Below are 23,792 nucleotides of genomic sequence, written 5' to 3' on the forward strand. Positions count from 1 at the left end.
CATGCAAAAGGTTTTGTAAAGAATATGTAAAACAATAGAGGCATCCATATAAGCAGATATGCAGTGAAGTATATAGCTTCCAGATGCACATTATGCCATATTGTTTACAATTTATTTGACCGCCATTTTTTTGTAGGGTCAGGCTAATACCAGAAAGTGGCCAACAGTATAGGGTTTTACTAAAATTCGAAAAATACAAAACAGGAGAGACATTCTGGAAATTTGATTATTAATATAATTATACTAGTATTTACAAGATTATGGGTACAAATGCTGGTGAATTAATAATTTATTATTAAGGTCTTCCGTAACAACGGAAGACCTTCTACTGATTGTGCTGGTTAAGATTATTCTTATTATTCGTTTTTTCTTTCTTTTTCCTAGATGCTAACTTTGAAGCTTCATATCTTGCTCATTTCTGCATGGATTTTGCTCAAATTTTCAGGGTTTATGAACTTTACAGAACGATTTTAAAATAATGTACTACATTTCAGAAATTCCCTTCTGTTCACGAGTTATTCCCCTTTGAATGAAATTTTAGGGGCTTTGGTTTCCAGACAAAGGCTCCGAGACTGTATAAGCTTAAGCAGAAAATGCATTGAAAACGAAAAGTAGGAGCATTGTAGTTGTCCACATCGTTTTTTGTTTTTTAATTACAGCGTTCGAAATGATGGTTGTAAGGGTTCAAAAATTAGGACGCCTAAAGGAGCAAAAAATTACACATATTTTCCTTTGTATCTTTTAAACTAAAAATATTTTGTTAAGACGTGTAGAACAAAAGTTGTGCAAAATGTTAAGAGCTTTCTTTTGATATCCCTAAAAAGGGGCTGGCCCCTTAAAGGGACTGACTCACGATTTTACCCAAAATTTTGTTTTTCACTTTTAAAGATCAAAATCTACTGTCTAATGTGTTTGAAAGATTTCACATGAAAATTAAGGTTATACATCATCACAGAAGCTCATTTTAGAGAGTTTATTATTTGTTTTGTAAACAAAGATTGCGGTATGCTATTGTTTACAAAATTTTCAAAAGAAATGGATATCGATCTAAGTATTATTATATCTTTCACATTTCAAGCATTTTTGGGGTGAAATGTGACGTCTAAAAGTTAAAATTTGTTACTATGCAAAATTAAGATGCATTATATTGCAAAATTAATATTTCACTTGTTTGTTTGTTTACATAAAAAGACTCGAGTCTTTGTTTACATAACACATATTTAAGGCTAAAATATTACTTTTATTCTTGCATTCAGAAGGTCAAAATTTTGGCTCTCAACATTAAACGAGCTATATTTCTAATGTTTAACATCAAAATTGAAAAATATTTTTATCAAAAATCGTGAACTAGTCCCTTTAAATTAGGGATCTGGGGATCTTCAAGGTTTTCGCTTTATAACTCAAAAACGGTAAATATTTCGATATGGCTTTCGCTGGAAAAGTTGTTCCTTAACATCTTATTGATCTCATAAACATAATAATTTGCTCGAGTATTGTGTTATATATGAGTAAAATGCTTGACCCGAAAACAGTTAACCGTATCATTAGGTAGGTGAAGGGGAAAAATATGTGTATAACTTACTTCGGCACGTGCCCCTGGCGTGAAATTCATACGCGACTTCTGTGCGCACTGTGTACATAATATACCTACATGTATTTACGCAGATAGATATTAAAGTTTAATAAAATATTCAAGATTTGAGAGCAATTTATTTGATTTGTATTTATAAATAATTCAAACTCGATGAATTATTCTCTTCAGTCTGAATATTATGCTATCATAATTTTGTTGTATGATAAAATATTGATAACAGCTATAAACCTTTATTGTATGTCCTGAGCCATGAATTTCATAAATTTAAATAGTGATTTTTTGTTCATTATTGGGACTGAAAAGTTAAATGCTGAAAGAATTTAATCCCACATACACGCGCGCCTCAAAAGACTGATTCGTGGAATGAGATCATACACGCATGTACTTAAGTAGTATAAATTTATTAAACACCTAACGATAAAAATTTATAGTACACCTTTATACAGTCATAGGACATAATTATTCACCATTTTCAAAATGACTGCCATGAAACGCACGTCCACTTGGTGAAGTTTGAAAGTTGTTTGCTGTTGATAGAATTAAAATCTTACCTCAGTATTTGGTCAGATTTCCTTTCATCCTGATTACCTCCTTTAGTCGCCCTGGTATAGAATTATAAAGGTCCTGTACATAGTTTAATGGGATGTTTTCCCCACACAGTCCGAATTTCCGCTATAAGATCTTGTCGAGAGTTTATAAAATGGACACGGGTTTCTAGTGTTCTTTTCAAATGTAACCATATGTTCTCTATAATATTTAAATCTGGTGACTGTGCTGGCCATGTTGTTGTATTAATATTGTTGTCAGCTACATAATCTTTAATAATTTTGGCTCGATGAACAGGGGCATTGTCATCCACGAAAATGTAGTTGTTCTCCGGGAAATGCCTGGCTATTACTAGCCATATATTATCATCAATTATTTGTAAATATCTTTGAGCATTAATGTTACCTTGGATATCAGTCAAAGTGCCCATACCTTGAAAACAAATGCATCCCCAGATCATAACACTTAACTTTCGTCGCGGAGCAGGACACGCGAGTTGGGGGTTATACTTTTCATCCGCTTTTCGCCACACGTATACCTTGTTGTTATCCCCAATAACAATCTGACTCTCATCACTGAAAATCCATTTACACCATTCTTGCTGAACTGTCCAATCTTTCCTCTCCTTGTACCATTTTACACGTTCTTTTTTATTCACTTCATGAACTGCCACTTTCTTCTTTGCAACCTTCTGTACATATCCTAATTATGTTCCCCAAACAAAGTTTGGGAACATATTGTTTTTACTCTGTTTCTTATTATTAGGGTCTTCCGTCTTCAGCGGAAGAACCTTCTATTATTCTATTGTTGATTTTTCACTTTTCTTATTATTATTATTATTTTTATTCTTTCTTTTTTTTCCTTACCGATTTTGTGCAGAGGATTTCTCAGAGATGGCTTGACCGATTTACTTCAAATTTTCAGGGTTGATGCATTGCTATTTGAAGTTTATATCTTTTTTTGAATTTTTGAAAATTCACTTCCGGTTGAAAGTTATCCCCCTTTTATCGATTTTCAGATGACCATTTTGTCCAGCCAAAATCTCAAAAACGATAAAAGCTAGAGTGCTGAAATTTTCAGTGATGTTAAACGACATGTTGTAGTTGTGCACATCGGTTTTCAAAATTTCCGGAAGTGCCTAGTATGGAAGCTCGGTAGGGGTCGAATATGGAGTTTTAAAAAGTGTCCATTTTTTTCCCACGTTTTAAATCATAACTTTTTACTCGTAAATATTTTGCTTAGACATATATAAAAAAGTTTTACAGTTTATTGAGATCTTTCGTGTCATATCAAGAAATGGGCCCATAGGCCTCATGGCTCGCCTGAACCATTGCATTTCTGTTACAATGATTAACTTTTTTCTCACGAAACTTTTGATAAGACATGTAGAATAAAAGTTGTTCAGTTTTGCAAGATCTATCTAATGATATCAAAAACTAGGCCTCAGGGCGTCATGGCTCGCCTGAACAGTCGAATTTGTATCACAATTAATAACATTAATAACTTTTTTCTCGAGAAACTTTTGACAAGACATGTAGAACAAAAGTTGTTCAGTTTCGCAAGCGTTAACTAACGATGTTAATAAATAGGCCTGCAGGTCTCATGGCTCACCTGAACAGTTGGGTTATTGTTGCAAGCTATAACATTTTTGTCAAGAAACGTTTAATAAGACATCTAGAACAAAAGTTGTTCAGTTTTGCAAGATCTTTCGAACAACATCATGAAAAAAGCGAACGGGCCTCATGGCTCGCCTGAACAGTTTGATTAGTGTCACAATCAATAACTTTTTTCTCGAAAAACTTTTGATAAGACATGTAGAACAAAAGTTGTTCAGTTTTGCAAGATCTTTCAAACGATATCAAGAAAAAGGCCCACGGGCCTTATGACTCGCCTTAACAGTCTGATAAATGTCGCAATCAATAACTTTTTTCTCAAGAAAATTTTAATAGGACATGTAGAACAAAATTTGTTCAGTTTTGCGAGGTATATCTAGAATGATAAAAAAAGGCCTCCGGGCGACATGACTCGCCTGATCAGTCGACTTTGTATCGCAGTAAATAACATTATTAACTTTTTTGTCGAAAAAAAAGGCTGACCCCTTTCATTAGTGGCCGAGCGCGGCAGAGATTCTTTAATTCATAGCACTTAAATGATCAATATTTGTAAAACATTACCGAAGCTAAATTGTACGTCTAGACAATATATTTGTATCATTATTTATCAACGAAAATCTCAGTCAAATTCTTATCTCCTCACATCTAAAATTGGACGGAAGACCCACTCGTTGCTCGCAACGAGATTGCATCTAGTTATTATTATTATTATTCTTTTTCTCCGGTACTTTTTTGTCCGGTAGTGTTCTCAGAAACTACAAAAGGGATCGATATGAAACTTTCCAGGATGATAGTATAGCGTTTGTAGATGTGCATAGTGATAGTCATTTTGTTTGCACGTGCATGCACGCGCACGCACGTGCATTGCAATTTTGGTACAAAAAATGGAAAATCAGAATATTGAAGGAAGCGATATAAAACCTAAATAGGATGATAGTATATCATTTGTACATATGAAAAATAATAGTTATTTTGCCAGCACGCGCACGCATGCGCGTGCACGCGCATTACAAAATTTGTACGCTAACTTTGGAATCAGTCTAACTTTTTTGTTGTTCATTGAAATGGCTTGAAATTCATATCATAAGTAGATATTGAGACCTTTAACTGATTTACATAGTCAAAATTACCAATTTGTACGCGCATGCACGTGCGCTTCATTTTGATTGGATAATGCTAAAACGTTTGTAACTATCTTATTTATGAAGCGAATGAGATGATATTCACAGCATATGTAGACAATATGTGTATCTATATGTTGGTGTAACAAAAAATGCCCACGCGCATGCGCGTGCAACGTTTTTTTAAATCTTCAATTTTTAAAGGACGATAACGTTTTTGTTTTTCATCAAATTCTATTCATATTAGGGGTTTAGATGTATCTTGGTACTCCTTACAAATTGCTGTGGTTAGAATTACTGCTCATCACGTGCATGCACGTGTGCTAATTTCTGATTGGACGATTTTAAAATCGCTATAACTTCCTTATATTTGGTGGAAATGTTATGAAATTCATACTGTGGGTATATGATACAAATGCCTGTTGAACGACATCAACAAAAATTCGGAATCATACACGCGTGCGCGTGTATCCACGTGCAACGCTTTCTTTCATTTCTTGGTACTGAAATGACCATATTGAACGTACTACATGTAATTAAAGGCTAAAATAAAATGATTTTTTCCTATAGATTCACAAGGACATCACTTTTTAATTGGGGGAGGTTTGGGGAACATCTGTAACGGTCCCCGTTACAATTAGAACTAGTTTTTTTTATTGAAATTTGATTTATTAAATTATTATTTATACACAACGTTGGTTTCCTTTTCCTGTACTTAGCTAACTATGTTTAATTAGGATATTTGATGTTGCTTTGTTTTTATTTATCATATCGATTCTAAAATTAGATTTGGTATTGGTCAGTGTAATTAGATGACCAATCAGATTAGAGTAGCCGGGAGCATTGATGCCTAGAGGGGGATGCTGATTAAGTTCATTGTATAGCCTTGTAGGAGACTGAAAGTAACAGCAGCTATTATTTTTGCCTTTTCAACATTTATCTATATCGTGATTCCTTTCAATGATCATATTGGAACTTACTATTCATCTTGGAGACGTTTTCATGTAGTGTTTTCCACATATATAGAAGATTCTGGGAGTTGTATTTGTTTGTGTGACTGGTGCATTATTTTCCCGCCATGGGACCTAAGCGATCTAATCGATCGGTACCGTACAATCCTGAACTACCTGCTAATTGGACTTCGGCACGTTTGAGAGAAACTCTGAATTCCCGCGGTATTAACTTTCCCACCAATGCTCGCAGATCCGTGTTGATACGTTTGATTGAAGAGAATGAGAATGAGAATCCTATAAATAGACCTACGCAGTCCCACAATGACACATCCCACAATGCAACGCAACGAGTAAACAACAATGGCGAACAGAGAGTGTTGGTAGACTTGGTGTCAAAGTTGACATCAACGGTTCAATCGCTGCAACAAAGTGTGGTGTCGTTAAACACTAGAGTGAATTCTCTTACCGCTCAGGCTAATATTCAGTCGGACAATGCCGTTGCAGGGAGACCGCTTCTCCGGACAGAAACGGCAAGAAATGCAACACGGGTGACCACCGGTAACAACGAACCTCCAACTTCGGCGGGTCTGTCTACAGTACACGTATCCACAGACTCTTTGCCCATTTCTCCGACGAATGAAAGCCGTGGTTATGATCTGGCTTCCGCTTTCTCTGCTTTCCAATCGCGTCAAGTCTCGGCTGCTGCTGGATCACCTGGTCAGCTCAACAATGTGAGGACGACCTATGGCTACGCTTCTGAATCATTACCATTGGTAGAGACTATATCGCCACAACTGAGACAGCAGATAGTGTCAGATGCAGAGATTCCGAACCTTAGCTCCCCAAGCCAACCCCTTTCCAGTGCCTTGCGTGCATCATTCGGTGATGATGACAGACTAGATCAGGAGTTGCAGGGACTTTGGGAAGCTTCACTGAACCAGTCAACTCGCAAGACATATTCTTCAGCCTTACAGTGTTTTCAGAACTTTATGATTATGAATGGTGCTAAGTTCTCCAAGCATGGGTTACCTCTCATACAAGAATCAGACCTTGTTTATTTTGTGACACATTGTAAATCGGTGCTGAAATTGAAACATGACACCATTAAATTATATCTTGCTGGCATTAGGTTTCACTATATTAAGTCTGGATTGGGCGATGTCTTGAAAGGATGCGATCAGTTGCATTATGTGTTAAGAGGTGTTAAAAGATTACAGTCAAATGTCCATCACAAGCGTTTTCCTATTACTACAAGAATTTTAGCACAAATATGGAATGTTTTAGACCAGGGAGTTTTTTCTCCTTTTGTAGATCTCATGTTAAAATGTATGTATTCATGTGCATTTTTTGGTTTTTTGAGATGTGGTGAAATCACATGCAAATCTCAGAATGTAGAACAATTTTTACAAATCTCAGATGTACATATTAAACCAGGAGGAAGTGCTTTTGTTTTGAAATTAAGAACCTCCAAAACAGATCCATTTTCAAAAGGTGTTGAAATTGTTATTTTTGAAAATGACCACTTTAAACCGGTGTACACCATGATATCATATTTAGATGCTCGCAAATCTCTGTTTAGTTCAAACACTGGCAAATCGCCATTATTTGTAGACAATGAATTTAACCTTAAACCCATGCCAAGAGACACTTTTGTTCTGCAACTGAAAGAGATACTCCTTCGGATTGGATATGATGATAACAAATTTTCAGGTCATTCTTTTAGGATAGGTGCAGCTACAGCAGCGGCTGCAGCTGGTGTTGAAGATCATGTTATTAAAGAATTAGGTCGTTGGTCTTCAGACTGCTACAACAGATATATTAGAACAGATGTAGAGGCTGTTCAAAAAGCACAAGTACAAATGTCATATTTGTAATATGTTGTTTCTTTTTTTTTTTTTTCTACTGTGTACATGAGCCTATTATTATTACATGTTAAAAATTTTTTTTTTTTTTTTTTCTTTTTTCATGACTACCGGTTCTTGGGGGCTTCACTCATTCCTTTCGTTCATTTGGCTTTCATTCCTGGGGGAATTTTGCCCCCAAGGGATTATTTACTTATTACATACATTATTTGTTTATATGTACATGTATTGTATTAGAACCTGTATATGAATTATGTTGGCAGGCGGTATATTGTAGATATTAGGTTGACACGTTATTCGGGCAGGAATCTCGGCCACGTCTATGTTTCTCTGTATATACATGGTTAAGCTCACAGATCAGCTCGAGCTTCATTGGATTGTATTCGGGTTTGTTGGTTACCCGCTGGGATCAGCCCCGGGTAAGCTCCCTGGGATCAGCCCGGAGCTTCATTTCCATTCAGTTTTGCATGCATGGGGATTTGCTCATTCAGCTCCCTGGGATCAGCCCGGAGCTTCAGTCTGTTTTCTCGCCCGCTGGGATCACCCCGGGCAGCTCCTTGGGATCAGCCCGGAGCTTGTTTTTTGTGTTCATTAACCCGCTAGATTCAGTCGCGGGTAGCTCCTTGGGATCAGCCCGGAGCTTCATCAATCCTTTTGGACCCGTTGGGATCAACCCGGGGTAGCTCACTGGGATCAGCCAGTTGCTTAGTTGTGGTTTTAGTCCAGATGGTCGTTCGTGACCTGCTGGGATCAGCCCAAGGCTAGTTCACTAGAGTTAGTGTAGAGTAGAGTAGAGTACATATAGTTATGTAGTATTGGAGTTATAAGAATGAGAAGCCCCCAGAACGCCAAACTGTATTTTATTTTTTGTTGTTTTGTACATATTGTATGTTCTTCTGATGTAGGCATGTATGTTAGTAATCAATATGAGTTTTCAGTTGGATATGTAAATAAATGTTAAACTCTGACTGTCTGGTGGTTGTGTATAAATTGAAATTTGATTTATTAAATTATTATTTATACACAACGTTGGTTTCCTTTTCCTGTACTTAGCTAACTATGTTTAATTAGGATATTTGATGTTGCTTTGTTTTTATTTATCATATCGATTCTAAAATTAGATTTGGTATTGGTCAGTGTAATTAGATGACCAATCAGATTAGAGTAGCCGGGAGCATTGATGCCTAGAGGGGGATGCTGATTAAGTTCATTGTATAGCCTTGTAGGAGACTGAAAGTAACAGCAGCTACCCACCCACCTTCCCCATCAACTTCCCCGGCTCTCTTCTCTTATTGGGGCTCCTCATTCCTTTTGTTCATGGCGTTCATTCCTGGGGGAATTTTGCCCCCAAGGGATTGTTCATTCCTGGGGGAATTTTGCCCCCAAGGGATTATTTACTTATTACATACATTATTTGTTTATATGTACATGTATTGTATTAGAACCTGTATATGAATTATGTTGGCAGGCGGTATATTGTAGATATTAGGTTGACACGTTATTCGGGCAGGAATCTCGGCCACGTCTATGTTTCTCTGTATATACATGGTTAAGCTCACAGATCAGCTCGAGCTTCATTGGATTTGTATTCGGGTTTGTTGGTTACCCGCTGGGATCAGCCCCGGGTAAGCTCCCTGGGATCAGCCCGGAGCTTCATTTCCATTCAGTTTTGCATGCATGGGGATTTGCTCATTCAGCTCCCTGGGATCAGCCCGGAGCTTCAGTCTGTTTTCTCGCCCGCTGGGATCACCCCGGGCAGCTCCTTGGGATCAGCCCGGAGCTTGTTTTTTGTGTTCATTAACCCGCTAGATTCAGTCGCGGGTAGCTCCTTGGGATCAGCCCGGAGCTTCATCAATCCTTTTGGACCCGTTGGGATCAACCCGGGGTAGCTCACTGGGATCAGCCAGTTGCTTAGTTGTGGTTTTAGTCCAGATGGTCGTTCGTGACCTGCTGGGATCAGCCCAAGGCTAGTTCACTAGAGTTAGTGTAGAGTAGAGTAGAGTACATATAGTTATGTAGTATTGGAGTTATAAGAATGAGAAGCCCCCAGAACGCCAAACTGTATTTTATTTTTTGTTGTTTTGTACATATTGTATGTTCTTCTGATGTAGGCATGTATGTTAGTAATCAATATGAGTTTTCAGTTGGATATGTAAATAAATGTTAAACTCTGACTGTCTGGTGGTTGTGTATAAATTTTTCTTTCAACAGTTTTTGTTAAAAAATTGATGATTCCTATTTTCATTAATAATGCCTGTTATGTCTTTGTAAGTACATCTCCGATTTTCTTTGATGACCCTTGAAAGTTTGTTAGAATCCCTCTGCGTGAATAGACACTTACGGACCCTTCCCGTGCGATTTTTCACATCAGAATGCTGTTTGAATTTCTTAATAACACTTCGCACGGTAGATCTGGGTATTCCTAAAGTCCTTGTTAAGTTAGAAACATTTCTGTTCACTTTGTGTGAATTTATTATGAGATTTCTTACTTCAATGCTCAGCTCTTTCCCTTTACGACCCATTTCAATCAACAAGGTTTACTAAGTTTATGATCATAGCAGACGAAAAAATGTATGTGTACACGTCATCAATTTTAGTAGCTTGACCCTGTTGTAAAAATATGAAGGGGAAATTTGTTGTCTATTTATAGCGCGGGGGTCTATTTTCAGTTCCTAATCGCAAATACAACGCCATTTGCGCACGGGGTGGCGAATAATTATGTCCCATGACTGTAGCTTCATTTCAATGATATACAGTGGAACCCCGTTATTACGTTTTCCATTTTGTCACGATAAAATAACGTAATACCGGGGGCAACGTAATAAACGTTCCCAGTTAAATCCGTTAAAAATATCATTTGGAAATTGTATATCGTCCGTTAGTACTCCGTGAAGGGGTGTGTGAATATATCTTTACTGTTTCTTTGTTTAAAAGACTATGATACTTTGTTTTATTTACATCTTATCTTTAATGTCCGTAATTCTTCATGTTCTTATCCCTTTTCTTTATTTCGGTGTAGGATACATAAGGATGTTTTGATAAACGTTGCTTTTTCTGCATTCGTTTGGACCGCCATTTTGTTCAACTTTAAAACAATACGTTCATGTAAATTTCTCTCAATAACTCGTTCCGGTTCGTATTCAACATTCGTATTTAAAAAATAACAAAACATCGTTTTTATTAAGTTCTCTAATCACACAATACACAACACAATAAAAAGAAATCCCACCCAAAAAACAACAAAACTATAGACACAAAATGCACACGATACCCAACACTTACACACTTCTCACCAACGATAAACATGCACGGAGAACAATTTAAGCGCAATCCACATAAAAAAAATATAATGATGCACGAAGATTTCATTTATAACGCTAAATGATGGCACTAAAATCACGTGCGCATCAAGGGATTTTAAAATATTCACTGAGGTAAATGCCGTGCACAAATCGGCCGATAGATTGGTGTATGTATGGACGAGATTTACGAACACCCAAGCTGCATGTCCAAACAACGAACAATTTTTTTAATTGAACACCTTTAATCACCTATGTCCAAGCAGTTACCCAAGCGGTTGTAACATTGCTACGATAAATCTTGTCTTTCTTGTTTGGTACCAAAGCTTTCCGTGAATAGAGTTTTAATAGCGAAGGTAATCACACTATGCTGAACACGCAGGCGGTTGAGAAATTATTTCTTTGATTATCAAATTATGAAAAATGAAGTAAATTTCATAGAGTACAATTTCTAAATAAACATTATTTAATTGTTTATCACTGGCTTCTCTACGGGGTATTCACCTGTACTGATGTCGCTAGATCTATCGAAGCGTGATCAGTCAAGCGTCTCTAACCCCAAACAGACCAGGAAATTTACATGGTGACTGCCTCAGGCAGTCAAGGTGTGAATGGCTTATTATTTTGAGAATCACTATTGAATAATTAGGGGTTTATTACGTTTTTGTCGGAATTTTTACAACGTAATACCGAGTCCCGGCATTTTCGGACAACGTAATAACGAGGTCTATTTTATATAGGTTTGTTAAATGGTTTTGTGCTTTGAAATTCCAACGTAATATGCGGACTAACGTATTAAAGGGGGAACGTAATAACGGGGTTCCACTGTATATTAAATTCTCAAACTATTTCATAAGTACATACGAGAAGTCAGAATCGCCAGCGTAGCCAAACTACTTATATCGTTACAGTACTTATCTTCCTGTCACAGTACAGTTGATTATTTTCTTTCTAAAAACTTAACTTGTATTTGTCTTTTGTAAAATCACTGGATAAGTATTTCAAATTATTTTTCCCGGGGTGATGTTACGTATAACATATCAAGAGGGAAAGAAGGCGAAAGTTAGATCCCACACACACATACTCATGTACGGTTCCTGTATTTTCATGTTAACTAGGCTGCATTAGGACCTGACCCAAGGACATATGGTCAAGTTTAAGGTTTTTATGTCACACACCTCCGACGGAAGACCTCTCGTTGCTTTGCAACGAGCTTGGCTCTAGTTTTCTTTATGAAATTAGACAATAAGTATTTCTTAGAAAAAGTAAATAATATATATACAAGGTGTGACTTCCAATACATATTTAATGTTAAATAATGATTTATTTTATGATTTTAAATCAGATCTGAAATAAACCTCAAACAAAAAATTGTTATTTGATTATTTTATGCATCTTTACCATTTTAATTTACTATGAATGATTTTTCCCAATTTGAGGAAAATGTCGCTAATTTTTCCCAATTCAAAAGGAGGGGTGGTAGTTTGAAAAACAAAAAAAATCACTGGCTATAATGTTTTTCTTTTCTGGGACATGAATGGAGGTTATGATAAAATTATCGCATGCGGATTTCCATGTTAGCTTTCGAAGCAATTTCATGATCATGGGTGACTTTGATCTGCATTTGTTAATAATTTGGACGGTCACGAGGTTGTCACAACAAAATTTAATTCGTTTGCCAGTCCACTCGTGACCCCATATAACCACTGCCACCACTATCGGATATAATTCTAGTAACGCCATTGATAATGAATCACTTCATAAGGTCTGAATCTCGACTGGCCATTTCCCTTGGAACCATTTTCCGTGGTAATATCCACCAAAACCGTGCTTGGAAGAAGCATCAGTATACAATGAAATGTCCGAAGCAAAAGTCATATTGTCTTCTAAGAAGAAAGATCTCCCATTCCACTGTTTGAGAAAAGTTTCCCACATAGCAAGGTCAAGTCTACATTCTTTGGTTAGGTTCACATGATAATGCAATTCGGGGACCGAGTGCGCCAACGTTAGTAAATAAGAAATAAAAGACTTTCCTTCTGGAATAATACGAGCTGCAAAATTGAAATGGCCCAAGACGCTTAGCAGTTTTCTCTTGGTACACGAGCGTTTTACTTTAAGTTCTTCTATAAGAGAGAAAATACAATTTATCTTCTCTACTGGAATTCTAGCCTCCATTTTTTCTGAGTCCAGTATTATGCCTAAATACTCCAACACAGTACAAGGACCCATAGTTTTCTTTTCAGATATCGGAATACCTAACCTTCTAAACACCATAGTCAGTATGGCCATGCTTCGAAGATCTTCATCACCTGGTATATCAATAGTTAGAAAATCATCAAGCAAATGCAAGATATGTTTGATGTTATAATTGTTTTGTAAGATCCAACACACAACTTGCGACAGCATATAAAAAAATTTTGGGCTACTTCGGCACCCAAACACTAATCGCTTGTAAAAGTAGTATTTGTTTCTCCATTTAACACCATAAAAAGGTTGCACTTCCGGAGAAATGGGAATCAGCTTAAAAGCATCCACAATGTCCGTTTTACACATGCAAGAGTTGACTCCCAACGATTTTAATATACTTGTAGCATCATCTATATGTACATATTGCAAAGAGTATTCATCTTTGTTGATCAGACTGTTGATACTTGAGTCGGATTCTGAGTTATGCGGAGCAGACAAATCAACAATCAGTCTATTTTTCTTGGAATACTTTCCTACCACTATCCCAATAGGACTTATACGGTACATGTATGATTTGATAGTTCCTCTTGAAGATTTCCAATATTAATTGGCGTGTTAACCTTAAAATCTGAAACAATATTTTCTGCATTGGATTTGTGATCTAATAGTCACGCCTTTTCACTGGTGATACTTGGCTTGGATTTCAGTTTGTTGCACGTGGGTGCTGTGTGGTTGTTGAATTTGCATTCTGAACATATGTGGACTAAGTTGCAAGCTTTCCTCTGACACTCTGTCACACTGTTAAAATTGTTGCAAATTTCTTTGCCCTTATGCTTAATCCTAGGCCTACCTTGAACATCACACAGACTAGATGTTTGCGGATTTTTGTGTGATGCGCTTGATGGGGATTACAAGGTGTTGTGTTTAATTCTGGGGCAGAAGTGGGACGAATGTGTGACACTATTGCACATTTCACAACGATTAATAGTCTGTCCTGCAAATATGGTTGTAAATAGTTTTGTGTCTCTTCGGATGTTTCTCTGTTGTAGAAGTGTACTGGCCCTTGCTGAAAATGCTTTGTGGTAATCATAAAAAGCCGACCCCTTAGTGGTGGATGCCATTTCAATGATATCCCTTAAGTATGCATCTAACTCGGACCTTCTCTCTGGAAAGACTTCGCATAGGATGTTCCGATACTTAGTGAATGCCACAATAAACTCGCTTAAAGTCAGATTTCTTTGTAATCTGGGGTCAGTGTTGTTTTTAATTACGATGAAGCGCCCATCGCTGTCATGTAGACTATTCTCCTCAGTTTCGTGGGGCATAAGTAGTAGAGCCAAGTTGACATCCTTACCTTGTATGATTTGGTTTCGCAGATTTGACGATACCATTTCTATATGAGGGACAAAGTCGGAAGATATTCTTGGCGTAGGTGCGTCAAAAGTGAAATTTCCTGATCCTGAGGGCTCATTGTCCTGGTTGGAAACGCCGTGGCGCTTGCGCGTGCTAATCTCATTTGCGAGATGCTCAACTGATCATGGGATGTTTTGGACAGCGTTTGACAGTTCTATCTGCTTCCGCCCAGCCTTGTCTTGGTGCCTAAGGAGTGGATCATTTGATGACATCCGCCCAGCCTCGATCTCGGGATTGCTAATTGAAGATGCCGGAAGTAAAGTCAATTCGCCATGTTGAATATTTGTCTCTTGGTCCAGAACCTGAATTTCACTTGAATCGTCCGTTGAGTCACTTCTGTCTTTATTCAGAACATTGTCCTTAAATATTTGCACGAGTTGAGCTTTCTTCAAATTTGCTGGCAATATTATATTGGCTTCTCTCAGTTTATTAAACAGTTCTGAAGTAGACCAATTTTCAGGCCCGTTCAAATTCCATCGCGAATTGTTTTCGTGACGGGGTCTGACTTGTCTCTGCCTAACTGGCGCTGGTGTAGCATTTTGTTTTCGTTTCCTTCCTGGCATTTTAGAAGATATAGACGCGTAGCTTAGTCACAGTACTCACATAAAGATTGTAATAAACTCGGCAACTGGAGTGTGACAATATAAACAAAGCCTGCGCACATTCGCCTGTCACTGTTCACATTTGAAGTTTCAAGTGTAATGAGGGCTGACTAATCACAGTAATGCTCCACTGAACATTAGTGATATAAACAGAAACAATATCCTAGAATCTGAAGGAAACTGCAAATAGTGTCCGTATCAACACCCACGCGCACATTCACATGTCGCGGTTCAAATTCGCAGTTTGGTGTATTTACCGTAAGTTCAATGAACACAAATGAATATGCACAAGCTATAAATCCTTGAATAATATTCCGAAGGAATCTAAGAAATTTGCTTAGCCACAGAAGAACTTCAAACTGATGCAGTGATGCTATGCAGCTTAATACTGATTGGTCCATTTGATCATGTGATACATGAGATCTGCCAGATTCTAAATATAGACCCGATAGCTACGATACAGAATAAACTTATATAAACTATATTTAATAACTTAAATAACAATCTCGACATATTGTATTGTTTATGTATTTTAGAATTATGTATAAAGTACAAGTTTTTGCATATTTTTATCTAGTTAAAAATTATTTACATACCGCTATAATTAAAACTTTCAATATTCAACTAATCTATCATTTATCGGTAAAATTGAATTACGAACCCGATTTAATATTGAAATATTCATATGTATACCGGCTGAAATATATTTCATAAAAGATTGAATATTGTTAACAGATAATTTAGATCATCATTCTTGACTCTTAAAATTGTTGATACAATGAATTATACCGGAATCCCACAGTAACAGTTTTCGCGAGGCGCGTGCCACTAAGTAAACACAGTGTCAGGTACTGGTAATTAGGCGACCATAATTGCTTAGGTAAACAAGGGATCATTGCCCATAATAGATCAAGGGTTGCATTTAAACCCCAAACAGGTATGGCTTGGATATTGAGCACCTCATAATTATTAATTTCTCAAAATATTTTTTGAAACATAGGTAAAAACACTAGAGCATTGACTTGAAATTGCATGTCGACCGATTCTGACAAAAATTTGTACCAACTTATAAGCGGGTCAATGGCAAATTCCTACAAAATAACCTTAAAAAATACAACTGACTTATAGGCGGACCGACTTATAGGCAAGTATATACAGTATATAAATGTTTTAAAAAAGACATTACCAATGCTTTCTGGAAAGATACCGTTACTGCATTTCAAATTAATCAAGATAAAATAAAAATTCGAAATTGGTATGGCTTCAAAAGACAGCCAATATGGAACAATAACAATATCAAAATTGGAAATAAAACAGTTTTTATAAAAAGTGGTTCGAGAAGAATGTAGTGTACATATCGGATTTTTTTTAAGAAAAGGGCTCTTTTTATTCTTTAAGCCCCTTTCACATATTCACAGATGAGAGGCCTGATGATCCCGGATCGTCAATTTGTGGTGATCTGTGACAATCCGTCATAACTGTACAACTGTATATGCATCCGGCTTTGTTAAACCAATCCGGGAAAACAAAACATGTTTCATCTTCCCCCCGAATCATCCCAGATAGATCCATGTATGTTTTGTGCACCTCCATGTATCAACCGAGGGGTCCATGGAGGCACTGAAGTATCTGTGTAAAGTCCGGGCTCCTCCGTGTATGAAACTTTTCTGCTTAAGAACACAGATGTCTACGGATAGTACACAGATTGTTCCCGGAAACTACACGTACAGTCACGATAAACGCAGGGGAGAAAGACCATGATAATTCATGGTCATCAATGTATCTCTGTGAAACAACTGTGGAAGAACCGACAGAAACTCGGATCTTCTATACGCTCTGTGATATTGCCAGCACTGACAAGGATTTTTTTCCAGGGATTTACTGATAGCTACCGTGCTTATCTGTAGAGAAACCAGTGTTTTACACGTCTGCATCGTGATAAGACCATGTTGACATCAGCATTACGACATCCAGAACCTAAAGATGCTAGATCACCCCGGATGACAGAATTTTGCTTCCGTCGTCGACCAGCTCCTGATCCTTGAACATGTGATAGGGGCTTTAGAAAACTTACAGAAAACCTATAAGATTAAAACAATTTATTAGCTCACCTGAGCTGAAAGCTCAAGTGAGCTTTTTGATCTCCTGGTGTCCGTTGTCCATCCGTTTGTAAACTTTTTACATTTTCGACTTCTTCTCCAGAAGCACTGGGCCAATTATAAGCAAACTTGGCCAAAAGCATCCTTGGGTAAAGGGCTTTCAAGTTTGTTCAAATGAAGGGACATGCCCCCTTCAAAGGGGAGATAATCACAAAAATGCAAAAATAGGGTGAGGTCATTTAAAAATCTTCTCAAGAACCACTGGTCTAGAAGAGCTGAAATTTACATGAAAGCTTCCTGACATAGTGCAGATTCAAGTTTGTTAAAATCATGGCCCCTGGGGGTTGGATGGGGCCACAATAGGGGATCAAAATTTTACATACAAATATATAGGGAAAATCTTTAAAAATCTTCTTCTCAAACACTACGGGGCCAGGAAAGTGGAAATTTACATGAAAGCTTCCTGACATAGTGCAGATTCAAGTTTGTTAAAATCATGACCCCCAGGGGTAAGATGAGGCAACAATAGGGGATCAAAGTTTTGCATACAAATATATAGGCAAAATCTTGAAAAATCTTCTCAAGAACCACTGAGCTAAAAAAAAAGCTGAGATTTACATGAAAGCTTCCTGACATAGTGCAGATTCAAGTTTGTGAAACTCATGACAACTGGGGTTAGGATGGGGCCACAATAGGGGATCAAAGTTTTACATAACTAATAAATAGAAAAAATCTTTAAAAATTTTCTCCTTAAGAACCATTAGGCTAAAGAAGTTTACAATTTGCACAAAAGCTTCCTGACATAGTGCAGATTGAAGTTTATAAAAATCATGGTCCCCGGGGGGTAAGATGGGGCCACAGTAGGGAATCAAAATTTTACATACAGATATACAGGGAAAATCATTAAAAATCTTCTTAAAAATCACTGGCCAGGGAAGTTTACATTTACATGAAAGTTTCATGACATATTGCAGATTCAATTTTGTAAAAATCATGGCCCCGGGGAGTAGGTTGGGGCCACAATATAGGGATCAAAGTTTTACATGCGAATAGGAAAAATCTTTAAATATGAGCCAAGGTGACTCAAATGAGTGATGTGGCCCATGGGCCTCTTGTTCCACTCTCCATTGGATGGTTTCTTAATACAGGTTTGACTATATATATTTTTCTTGGACAGATTCTGAATTTATGAATCAGTGGAATATTTTTTCTCTCTTGGACAAACTCTCAATTTATGAATCAGTGAAATATTTGGGTTTTTTGGCAAATACACTCATTCTTATCCTTTTTACTTTAGATCTCGTATTTTTATATCAACACAACCTGATTATGATTGATTTTACCATACTGATGTACCTGTAACAAATTACATCTCATTACTCTCTCCCTCTTTCTCTCTCACCATCCCTCTTTTTCTATCTTATGTATCATTTATATTAGTATCACTTCTCTCTCTCTCTCTCTCTCTCTCTCTCTCTCTCTCTCTCTCTCTCTCATATGTATCAGTTTATATGTATATTATGAAGCTTCAATATTGGTATCATGTACGAATTGCATTTGTAGGTTTAAGTGGCATTGGCATAGATCTCAATAAATTCTGGTATTAAAAAAATTAGATTTTTACATTGTAACCTTGATCATACATTTTGACTGACTTTTAGGAAAAGTTAACATAGGCAATATCCTCTGAACTGTTTAAGGTAGGGATTGTATGTGTTGTATACGGATTCAAAGGGGGGGGGGGGGGGTATTATTGTTTTTGTCCTCTCTGTATGAAACTGGAAACTTGATTATAACATTTGAATGGTAAGTGATAAACAGTGATATGGATCTCATATTTCATATGTGCATTCCATGTGACAAAACCTTTCTTTTGGTATCGGCTTTTAATCTTGTGACCTTTGAGTTTGACCTGGTTTTAAGAAAACATAACCTAGGCAATATCTCCTGAACTGTTTAAGGCAGAGCTTATATATTTGGAATATAGATTTCTTATGGCAAGACCTTACATTTTCATACCATGATTTGTGACCCTGTGTCATGGTTTACACTTGACCCTGTAGGGCTAGGTTGGGGCCACAATATGGGGTCAGAATTTTTCCTTGGAATAAACACTGTATAAAATCTTTTAAAAATCACAACAGCACAGCCATAGTGATTCAGGTGATTGATATGGCCCATGGGCCTCGTGTTATATTGTTGGTATTCTAGGGAATGAGAAGAAATCTTTGAAAAGTAGTTTATAATACCATCTTCCCTTGCTAAAGATTCCAATACTCTACATTTAAAAAGTGGAAGGAACCCTTGGCTAGTGAAAAAGAGAGTAGTTAATCATAGCCATTGGCCAGCAAAGATACCTAAACAATGTACTTGTTCGATCCTTAAAGTAAAACACATGTATCCATCAATCATTTCTTTTCCAGATGTCTAGACTTATGCCAGAATGTCAAGGACAGATTACACAGAGAGTGCAAAGAGAAGGGAATCCAATTTCCTCCTTACATCACGTGTAGGTTAGTGAGATAGGAAATTATCTATTTCCTCCTTACATCACGTGTAGGTTAGTGAGACAGGAAATTATCTATTTCCTCCTTACATCACGTGTAGGTTAGTGAGACAGGAAATTATCTATTTCCTCCTTACATCACTTGTAGGTTAGTGAGACAGGAAATTATCTATTTCCTCCTTACATCACTTGTAGGTTAGTGAGATAGGAAATTATCAATTTCCTCCTTACATCACTTGTAGGTTAGTGAGACAGGAAATTATCTATTTCCTCCTTACATCACTTGTAGGTTAGTGAGATATTGAAATTATCTATTTCCTCCTTACATCACTTGTAGGTTAGTGAGATAGGAAATTATCTCTTTCCTCCATACATCACTTGTAGGTTAGTGAGATATTGAAATTATCTATTTCCTCCTTACATCACTTGTAGGTTAGTGAGATAGGAAATTATCTCTTTCCTCCATACATCACTTGTAGGTTAGTGAGATATTGAAATTATCTATTTCCTCCTTACATCACTTGTAGGTTAGTGAGATAGAAAATTATCTATTTCCTCCTTACATCACTTGTAGGTTAGTGAGATAGGAAATTATCTATTTCCTCCTTACATCACGTGTAGGTTAGTGAGACAGGAAATTATCTATTTCCTCCTTACATCATATGTAGGTTAGTGAGACAGGAAATTATCTATTTCCTCCTTACATCACGTGTAGGTTAGTGAGATAAGAAATTATCTATTTCCTCCTTACATCACTTGTAGGTTAGTGAGATAGGAAATTATCTACTTCCTCCTTACATCACTTGTAGGTTAGTGAGATGTTGAAATTATCTATTTCCCCCTTACATCACTTGTAGTTATTGAGATATTGAAATTATCTATTTTCTCCTTAAATGACTTGTAGGTTAGTGAGATATTGAAATTATCTATTTTCTCCTTACATTACCTGTAGGTTAGTGAGATAGGAAATTATCTATTTCCTCCTTACATCACTTGTAGGTTAGTGAGATAAAAAATTATCTATTTCCTCCTTACATCACTTGTAGGTTAGTGAGATAGGAAATTATCTATTTCCTCCTTACATCACTTGTAGGTTAGTGAGATATTGAAATTATTTATTTCCTCCTTACATCACTTGTAGGTTAGTGAGATAGAAAATTATCTATTTCCTCCTTAGATCACTTGTAGGTTAGTGAGATAGGAAATTATCTATTTCCTCCTTACATTACTTGTAGGTTAGTGAGATAGGAAATTATCTATTTCCTCCTTACATCACGTGTAGATTAGTGAGACAGGAAATTATCTATTTCCTCCTTACATCATGTGTAGGTTAGTGAGACAGGAAATTATCTATTTCCTCCTTACATCACGTGTAGGTTAGTAAGATAAGAAATTATCTATTTCCTCCTTACATCACTTGTAGGTTAGTGAGATAGGAAATTATCTATTTCCTCCTTACATCACTTGTAGGTTAGTGAGATGTTGAAATTATCTATTTCCCCCTTACATCACTTGTAGTTATTGAGATATTGAAATTATCTATTTTCTCCTTACATGACTTGTAGGTTAGTGAGATATTGAAATTATCTATTTCCTCCTTACATTACCTGTAGGTTAGTGAGATAGGAAATTATCTATTTCCTCCTTACATCACTTGTAGGTTAGTGAGATAGGAAATTATCTATTTCCTCCTTACATCAATTGTAGGTTAGTGAGATATTGAAATTATTTATTTCCTCCTTACATCACTTGTAGGTTAGTGAGATAGAAAATTATCTATTTCCTCCTTACATCACTTGTAGGTTAGTGAGATAGGAAATTATCTATTTCCTCCTTACATTACTTGTAGGTTAGTGAGACAGGAAATTATCTATTTCCTCCTTACATCATGTGTAGGTTAGTGAGACAGGAAATTATCTATTTCCTCCTTACATCACGTGTAGGTTAGTGAGATAAGAAATTATCTATTTCCTCCTTACATCACTTGTAGGTTAGTGAGATAGGAAATTATCTATTTCCTCCTTACATCACTTGTAGGTTAGTGAGATGTTGAAATTATCTATTTCCCCCTTACATCACTTGTAGTTATTGAGATATTGAAATTATCTATTTTCTCCTTACATCACTTGTAGGTTAGTGAGATATTGAAATTATCTATTTCCTCCTTACATTACCTGTAGGTTAGTGAGATAGGAAATTATCTATTTCCTCCTTACATCACATGTAAGTTAGTAAGATATTGAAATTATCTATTTTCTCCTTACATCACTTGTAGGTTAGTGAGATATTGAAATTATCTATTTCCTCCTTACATTACCTGTAGGTTAGTGAGATAGGAAATTATCTATTTCCTCCTTACATCACATGTAAGTTAGTAAGATATTGAAATTATCTATTTTCTCCTTACATCACTTGTAGGTTAGTGAGATATTGAAATTATCTATTTCCTCCTTACATTACCTGTAGGTTAGTGAGATAGGAAATTATCTATTTCCTCCTTACATCACATGTAAGTTAGTAAGATATTGAAAGTATCTATTTCCTCCTTACATCACTTGTAGGTTAGTGAGATAGGAAATTATTTACTTCCCTTTTTACATCACTTGTAGGTTAGTGAGATAGGAAATTATTTACTTCCCTTTTTACATCACTTGTAGGTTGGTGAGATATTGAAATTATCTATTTCCTCCCTACATCATGTGTAGGTTAGTGAGATAGGAAATTATCTATTTCCTCCTTTCATCACTTGTAGGTAGGTTAGTGAGATATTGAAATTATCTATTTCCTCCTTTCATCACTTGTAGGTTTGTGAGACAGGAAATTATCTATTTCCTCCTTACATCACATAGTGAGATGTAGAAATTATCTATTGCATTTGTTTATCAATAATTCAACGTTTTATTAATTTTGAATAAACTGTGACAATTATGTTCATTCTTATGGATCATTTTTCATGTTTGAAATATTTTAAAAGTCATGTACTATCCATCTGTGTATACTCTTACCTTTGCTCATTTTTCATTGTATATTGATTGGAATTTTAATCACTTGCATCATTAAATGTTTAAAATTTACATATGCAGCAAATGTCATTGATAGATGTCAATTTCAATCATACCACAGTAGTAGTAATAAAAGTAACAGTGTACTACAATGTGTGTCATTTGTACACTAGAAGGGTAGTAATCTGTACTACAATGTGTGTCACTTGTACATTAGAAGGGTAGTAATCTGTACTACAATGTGTGTCATTTGTACACTAGAAGGGTAGTAATCTGTACTACAATGTGTGTCATTTGTACACTAGAAGGGTAGTAATCTGTACTACAATGTGTGTCACTTGTACACTAGAAGGGTAGTAATCTGTACTACAATGTGTGTCATTTGTACACTAGAAGGGTAGTAATCTGTACTACAATGTGTGTCACTTGTACACTAGAAGGGTAGTAATCTGCCCTCTTCCTTTGATTGGAACAAAGGTTATTTTTAACCATTTTGGAGGCTGCACTGCCCATTTGGGTGGGAAAAGTTCCATGTAAAGTCCTCACCCTCTCTGAAAATGTTCAGAATCTGCACCTGCAAATGGCGGAAACGCACAATTAGAAGCTAACTACAATATTTACAATAACAAAACTTCTTTAAATGCAATGATTTTACAAGAATTTGTATTTCCACCCTCATGTGACATCATAAGATTTTGCAAAATCAATGATTTATTTAGATTTATGCATGATAGGAACATAAATTTTGTTGGAGCCTTTTCCCATAGTTATTGTTACACATTAGTCTTCTTGCACATAAAATATTTCATAATATGAATAATCAATCATGTTTCAAGATCTTGAATCCAAAGGCAATAACCCTGTTTTCATTGATTTGTTTATCAAGACCATTATACAATAGATTTCCCCTATTTTTCACAGACATATTTTTCTAAGAAATAGTTTCATGAAATTGTTGTGAATACTATTATATTGTCATAACCAGTTTTTGTGAA

At 36.2% G+C, this 23,792-nt stretch overlaps 2 protein-coding genes across 2 annotated transcripts in view; both read left to right on the plus strand.

Moving 5' to 3' along the window:
* Positions 1-23,792, plus strand: part of LOC125683153 (alkyldihydroxyacetonephosphate synthase, peroxisomal-like) — a 113,828-nt gene that overhangs the window by 85,193 nt on the left and 4,843 nt on the right. Inside the window, exon 16 of the mRNA XM_048923991.2 lies at positions 19,713-19,802. Within this exon, the coding sequence (XP_048779948.2) occupies positions 19,713-19,802 (90 nt within the window). The remainder of the gene's footprint in view (positions 1-19,712; positions 19,803-23,792) is intronic.
* LOC125650898 (uncharacterized) lies at positions 5,508-9,863 on the plus strand. Its single transcript, XM_048879472.2, has one exon. The coding sequence runs from the start codon at positions 5,953-5,955 to the stop codon at positions 7,699-7,701; it is 1,749 nt and encodes a 582-aa protein (XP_048735429.2). The 5' UTR covers positions 5,508-5,952; the 3' UTR covers positions 7,702-9,863.

The sequence above is a fragment of the Ostrea edulis genome, chromosome 6 (genome assembly GCF_947568905.1).
Source record: "Ostrea edulis chromosome 6, xbOstEdul1.1, whole genome shotgun sequence".
Classification (NCBI taxonomy): Eukaryota; Metazoa; Mollusca; class Bivalvia; order Ostreida; family Ostreidae; genus Ostrea; species Ostrea edulis.